Source organism: Chelonoidis abingdonii, chromosome 8, assembly GCF_003597395.2.
Source record: "Chelonoidis abingdonii isolate Lonesome George chromosome 8, CheloAbing_2.0, whole genome shotgun sequence".
Classification (NCBI taxonomy): domain Eukaryota; kingdom Metazoa; phylum Chordata; order Testudines; family Testudinidae; genus Chelonoidis; species Chelonoidis abingdonii.
Genome location: NC_133776.1, coordinates 58,153,884 through 58,161,215, shown reverse-complemented (window position 1 = coordinate 58,161,215; position 7,332 = coordinate 58,153,884). Strand labels below are relative to the sequence as shown.

Here is a 7,332-nt window from a genome sequence, read left to right as displayed (position 1 = left end):
TCATCTGACGAAGTGGGTATTCACCCACGAAAGCTCATGATCCGAAACGTCTGTTAGTCTATAAGGTGCCACAGGATTCTCTGCTGCTTTTACATAAAAGTGCATTCTTGTTGGTTGTTATAACCTTAATACATATTCTTCACAACTCAGAGATAGATGTAGGTTTCATTTTTAGAAGGTACACACTATACATCTTTAAAGTTATATATTTTGAAAACTTTTCAGATTAATTTTACAGCTATATCAGAAAATGAATGACTGGTTAGTTATTTCATTTACCAAAGGTAATTGAAGCAGATATTTATGAAGTCACTAGATGTGAACTGTCGTTCATATTTGGAGGATATTCTTCCCATGCTGTATTAGGAGGAGAATATCACCAGACAGACATTTAAATTGTTTTATTTAACTAAAACAATGTTATGTATTCTGGATTTTTTTCTTCAACAGAAAACATATTTTAACAAAACAAGCATATGAATGTTTGAATTTAGTTAAACATTCCAGTTTTTTTTAAAATCAGGTTTGTTTTTCTTAAAATTGTTTTTAACTAAAATAGTTAAATGAAATATATTTAAAAAAACAAAAGTTAAATTGACTGTCAGCCAGTTCAACATGATAAACTTAAAATATTGGCTTCTGTAGCTAACTCAGTCATCTTCACCTTCATTTTCCTGCTTGTTCATAATCTGGAAAAGAAAAACAAGCTTTCCTGCTTTTCAGGTCCCAAACGATTTCTCAATTTGGAATGAATTAGTCCAAAGGAAAAATATTCTTTCTACACCAGCAGAAGAAGCTACTGCTGTTAAAAGTGAGATTATCAATCCAAATGCTTAAGTCACTGGTGTGACTCTCTTTAAAAGATCATCAGCAAACCTGTATTTCTTGAACGTTCACCCTTAGCTCTGAAGTTTATTATAGTTGGCATTATGGAGGGATGTTGCTGGATGTCCATGTCATAGCCAACTCCTCTTCTCCAGCAGTTAATGTTTGACTCTGGTACCGAGCACTGAGAATATTTGCAAGAAAACAAGCTGGAGATAGTGCTTGTCTCATTCGTTTTTTAAGGCTTGTAATGTCTCTGTTCCATCACTTGTCAAGTGGCAGAGTTAGCTTGGTTCCTCCCACTTTATTCAGAGCAGCTGCTGCAAATTGGTTCTTATGGCAGTATTTTGCAATTTCAACAACATTAGCCTTTATTTCTGGAACACTGCAGTCTTTGACTAAGAGGTGCCTCAAAAGAGCACTGCAACTATATGTTTTTAGCTTGGGACTCTTCATTCTCTTCCAAATAATTTCTTCGCATCTTGGATACATTTGCAGCATTGTCTGTGACCAAGCTGCGTATTAGACATTTGAATTTGTTTTCAGTTTGTGATAGCTTTTACTGCTACTTCTTGTAAGTATTCCGCTGTCTGTGAAATTCCTGATGTACCAATTGTTTCTGTAAAGACGACATCCCCTTCTTCTGTTGTCACACAAGCACATACAACAGGATTATTGTGGACATTGCTCCACCCATCAAGACTCAGGTTAATAATTTCACCCTCTAGACCTTTTGCGCACTGCTCAATTTCTCTTTCATACACTTTATCCAGCAATTTGCCTGAGACATCTGCTCTGTTGGGTGGACTGTATCCTGGTTTTAATGACTGAACCATGCTAATGAAGTGTAGGTTTGCAATCATACAGAAAAGAGAGTTTGTTGCATAAACAAACCAGGCAAGTTTTTCATCAAATTACCTCTTTTATAATCTATTGGTTCTTATCACAAACTTATCTGTGGTTGTTTCTGGATGATGGAGTTTGTTTTTTTTCCTTTTTGCTACAGGTGATATACTGTGGCTATGTAGCATACATGATGTGACTGAAACACTATCATTGGCAGGTAACTTTGAAACTATAGAAAATGGTGATCTTGAAGATGGTTAGTTTTCAGGATCCTGCATGTTGAGGATGGATTCTCCTAAACAAAATAAGTCAATGCAGTTATTTAATTATTACCATACTGCTCATTTAGTATTACTCATTGTATTCACTGACACTTACTACTACTTTAAAGGTGAAATTATAAAAGGAAGATCTGCCTATTTCAGTTATTTAATTTTTATCACAATTGAATCTAAAATGATAGTACCATAGAGAAACTACTACATTTTTCTTCCTCAAACATGAGAATTCAAGAATAGTCTGTAAGGAAGAAGACAGGCAGTCCTTAAGAAAGAAGTATGAAATAAAACAGTTGACCAACCTGAAGATCCTGCATGTTCAGACATGTTGCTTTCATCATCTTCAACTCAGCTTCCTCCTGAGAAGGAACACTTCTCATGATGTTGTTTCATTCAGGCAACCAGGCCTTGCATTTCTTTGTTGCACTGTCTCATTTTGCACACATGCCTGTCTTACTTACAGGTAGATGAACTTCATTAAAATATTACCAAACTGGGTCTCTTTTACGGCCCGCTGCCATTATAGGCTTTCCCTTCTAGTGAGAGAATAGTATGGTAGATCTCAAATCAATGAAGGCTACACTCAGAAAGACCTCAAGACTTCTGGAATATGCTGCTCAGACATCTTCACTTTTGTTTCTACTGCCTGCCTCTCCCTTCTCACATTTATCTCCAGACTTCTTCTCCTTCTCCAGATCTGTTCTGCCCCCAACAATCATTGAACTTTTTGAAACTTTTCACTTTAAGAGAGACCTAAGGGATTGATTCAGTGTACACAAATTTGCAAAGGGGCAATAGGGTTGAGATCTGTTATTTCTCACTTCTATTTATTTATTTAAAAAACATGTTTGCTGTTAACAAGCATGTTACCTCTGGAGACGAATCCACAGTTTGAGAACTGCAAACTAAGCATCTCTCATGGTATCTTCTAGACTGAGCACTGAGTCCCACTGAGTAGACAGAACGATTAACCTAAATAATCTGTACAGAAGCCCCTGGAATCCCATAAAATTGGGTCCCTAATCCATGAACTATTGGAACTCATTTACAAAACTTTTCTTAAACATTACATGAATATTTTGTCTCATACTATAAAATTTATAAACCTCTATTCCATGATGAGATATTTCTGACCTATAAGGTATGTTAATTAAAACTATCTTTAGATATGCTTTTTGAGGAAAAAAGCCTATCAAAAATCCGATTTAAATTAAAAAAATCCAATTTTTTAAATTTTTTAAAATCATGTTTCTCCACCCTGTCCCCACCCAGAGTCTGCATGCACCCCCAGCCAGAGCCTCACCCCCCAATGCACCCCAATACCCTGCCCCATTCAAGAGCACCCGCCTGCCCTCTGAACTCCTCCATTCCACTCTGGAGTACCCTCCTGCACCTCATTATCCATCATCCCTGGCCCCACACCAGAGTCTGCACTCCCACCAGAGCCCTCATTTCCCCCCCACCTCATGTGCTCCAATTCCCTGCTCCAGCTGGCCTTCCTTACAATTTCCATACCGAGATGTAGTCCTCAGGCCAAAAAGTTTGCCCACCTCAGTGCTAACAGCACTATCAAGTATTCATGGAGAAAACCAAGAGATGGTCTATATTCACAGTTCTGTAGTTATGAACACTTTGGATCTTTTGGGGAAAGATCTTGGGAAGCTAAGTGAGAGCATGAAGACTAAGGCGATGTCTACACCACAAATTTAAGTCAACTTATGTTACATCGACATACTGCCACTATTGTATTTAAACTGCTGTTGAACGTCCACACTATGCACCTTGTGTCCACAGTAGCAGCTCTTGCATTGATACAGAGATGAGTACACCATGAGTAGCTAATCTCACTGTGCAACTGACCAAAAGGTGTTTTGGGAAGGGTTTTTAATGCCTCAGGTGGGTAGGTTTAGCATCACATGCTACGCGTTTCTCAATCTCATCATTCCAAGGGCATCCTGCTCTGGTATCCTGTGATCCAGCCATCTGTGTCAGAAAGCATGGATCCTGCACTGCTCTTCAGTATTTTGCTGTGCTCCATGAACAAGAAAGAGGAGCTCAACGGGGCGCAATTCACCACCACCCTGAACCCCAGCCTGCTCCCTATAGAAATAGCATGTCTGCAGCTCCACACTTCTTCCTTACCTTCTACTATGTCTGCCACAACTCTTCAGATTTTCACACAGCACAGCTGCATGTCCCTGTCAATGCCCTTCTCATAGACTCATAGGTCAGAAGGGACCAATATGATCATCTAGTCTGACCTCCTGCACAAAGCAGGCCACAGAACCCTACCCATCCACTTTATAACAACCCCAACCCATGACTGAGTCACTGAAGTCCTCAAAATTGTAGTTTGAAGACCTCAAGCTGCAGAGAAACCACCTTCTACTCCATGCCCTGAGCAAGTTCTTGCAGCTGGGCTGGAGTTGTGCCTACACAGCTTCCTCTCTCCACAGACCCAGGAAATCAACCCACAGACTCCACACAGACCCAAGAAATCCCATGGACTCCACACAAGGGTACGGCCACGTCTACACTACGGGATAATATCGAATTTGCTAAAATCGGTTTTATAAAACTGATATTATAATTTCGATTTCATGGGCCACACTAGGCACAGTAATTCGGTGTTGTGCGTCCATGCTCCGAGGCTAACATCGATTTCTGAAGCGTTGCATTGTGGGTAGCACTTCCATAGCTATCCCATAGTTCCCGCAGTCTCCCCCGCCCCTTGGAATTCAGGGTTGAATCTTAATTGTCGTGGGGGGTTCTGGGTAAATGTCGTCAGTCATTCCTTCCTCTGGGAAAACATCAGCTGACAATCCTTTCGTGCCATTTTTCCCTGGATTGCCCTGCAGACGCCATAGCACGGCAACCATGGAGCCCCGTTCAGCTTTTTTTTTTTCCGGCACCGTATGTGTACTGGATGCCGCGGAGAGAGAGGCGATACTCCAGCGCTACACAGCAGCATTCACTTGCTTTTGCAATGATAGCAGAGATGGTTACCGGTCGTTCTGTACCGTTACTGCCGGAGAAAACTGGCAATGAGATGACGGTTATCTCTCCCCTCTCTGTACTGTCCACTGTTCATGAGTGCCCCTGGCTGAAATTTTTGAAAGCAAAATTGGGATTGACTCACTTGGGACTGAGTCAATCCCTCCCTTATGGTTTCTAAAAATAGAGTCCGTCCTGCCTAGAATAAGGGGCAAGTGTATTAGAGGACCAGTGTATCAGAGAGCACAGCTGCTCCGTGTCAGTATTCACAGGGGTGCCCCTGCAACAACCGCACCCCGTTGCTTCCCTCCTCCCCCAACCTTCCTGGGCTACCGTGGCAGTGCCCCCCCCCCATTTGTGTCATGAAGTTATAAGGAATGCAGGAATAAGAAACAGAGACTTGTTAGTGAGATAAAATGGGGGGGGGGCACTTGGAGGCAGCCTCCGGGGGCTATGACAGTCCAGGCAGTACGGAATCTTTTCTTTACACAGGAAAGGGAGGGGCTGAAGCCCCCAGTTGCGATGATGAAGCTGGTTATTAGCCGTTCTGTCCTATCTACTGGGAGTAACCAGCAATGTGGTGTCAATGTCACCATGTTAAATATTGATGAGGATGGTGGGCAGTCCTACAGTACCGTCTACCACCGGGGAGGGGGAGGGGGAGAGGAGCGGATACTGCTCTTCACTGCTGCAGCATCGCGTCTACCAGCAGCATTCAGTACACATAGGGTGACATTGAAAGTAGTCAAGGAATGATTTCTTTCCCTTTTCTTTCATGTGGTGGGGGGGGGAAAGAAACTGAGGAGCTGTTCCCTGAACCACGCCAGACACTGTGTTTGAACCTACAGACATTGGAGCTCAGCCAAGAATGCAAATACTTTTCAGAGACTGCTGTGGACTGTGGGATAGCTGGAGTCCTCAGTACCCCTCCATCCATGAGCGTCCATTTGAGTCTCTGGCTTCCCGTTACGCTTGTCACGCAGCGCTGTGTATCCTGGAGATTTTTTTTCAAACGCTTTGGCATTTCATGTTCTGTAACGGAGCTCTGATACAACAGATTTGTCTCCCCATACAGCGATCAGATCTAGTATCTCCCGTACGGTCCATGCTGGAGCTCTTATTGGATTTGAGACTGCATCGCCACCCGTGCTGATCAGAGCTCCATGCTGGGCAAGCAGGAAATGTAATTCCAAAGTTCGCGGGGCTTTTCCTGTTTACCTGTGCGCTGCATCCGAGTTCAGATTGCTGTCCAGAGCGGTCACTGCTGCACTCTGGGATACCGCCCGGAGGCCAATAACGTTGATTTCCGTCCACACTAACCGTAATCCGAACTGTTAATATCGAATTTAGCGCTACTCCTCTCGTTGGGGAGGAGTACAGAAACCAGTTTAAAGAGCCCTTTATATCGATATAAAGAGCGTTGTAGTGTGGACGGGTACAGCGTTAAATCGATTTAATGGCCATTAAATCGATTTAAACGCGTAGTGTAGACCAGGCCTACGTTTGCTGCATGGAGCCAGCATGCTATATGAGGTTTCCACACTGAGCAAACAGGAAGAGCGAATTCAAAAAACTTTCCAGGCCTTTAACAGGGGAGGGATGTTCACCTGTGTACCTGGCTGCAGGGCAGTGGCATTCAAAACGGTATCCAGAGTGCACAGGATGGGCAATGTGGGATACCTCAGGGAGGACACTTAGGCCTGGTCTTCACCGGGGGGATGGGGGGAGGAATCGATTTAAGATATGCAACTTCAGCTACGAGAATAGCATAGGTGAAGTCGACATATCTTAGACTGAATTAAAATTACTTACTTCGTGTCCTCGCGGCGCTGGATCGACAGCCGCAGCTCCCCTGTCAACTTTGCTTCTGCCTCTCACACTGCTCGAGTTCAGCAGTCGAGGGGAGAGCGGTCAGGGATCGATCTATCATGTCTACACTACACACGATAAATTGATCCCTGATAGACTGATCACTGCCCAGAGACGTACCCTAAGGTGCAACCTATGGGTATGTCTACACTACATCTACTGGGGAACAGACATGATAAAATCAATCCCCGACTGCTCTACTGTTGACTCCGGAACTCTACTGCACATGAGAGGCGGAAGCGGAGTCAACGGGGGAGCAGCAGCAGTCGACTCGCCGCCGTCCTCACGGCCAGGGTAAATTGACATAAGATACGCTGGCTTCAGCTATGGTATTTGCATAGCTGAAGTTGTGTATCTGAGGCCAGGTCTACACTACGAGATTAAATCGATTTTAGATATGCAATTTCAGCTACGAGAATAGCGTAGCTGAAATCGAATATCTAAAATCGATTTACTCACCCGTCTTCACCGCGCGGGATCGATCCGCGCGGCTCGCTGTGTCGAATCCGGAAGTCCGGTC

At 43.5% G+C, this 7,332-nt stretch overlaps 2 protein-coding genes across 16 annotated transcripts in view; both read right to left on the bottom strand.

Annotated features, from left to right (window-relative positions):
- The window catches only part of KIF1A (kinesin family member 1A), a 522,969-nt gene that overhangs the window by 301,470 nt on the left and 214,167 nt on the right, over nucleotides 1-7,332 (bottom strand). The window lies entirely within an intron of this gene.
- The window catches only part of ILKAP (ILK associated serine/threonine phosphatase), a 43,058-nt gene that overhangs the window by 32,300 nt on the left and 3,426 nt on the right, over nucleotides 1-7,332 (bottom strand). The window contains exon 2 of one of the 4 annotated variants that reach the window (XM_075068678.1): nucleotides 2,252-2,308. The exons of 2 other annotated variants lie outside the window; for them this stretch is intronic. In XM_075068678.1, the coding sequence (XP_074924779.1) occupies nucleotides 2,252-2,276 (25 nt within the window). In that variant the 5' untranslated portion in view covers nucleotides 2,277-2,308. Of the gene's footprint in view, nucleotides 1-876; nucleotides 1,728-2,251; nucleotides 2,309-7,332 lie in introns of those variants that run through there. One more of the 4 variants, XM_075068677.1, reaches the window with a different exon arrangement.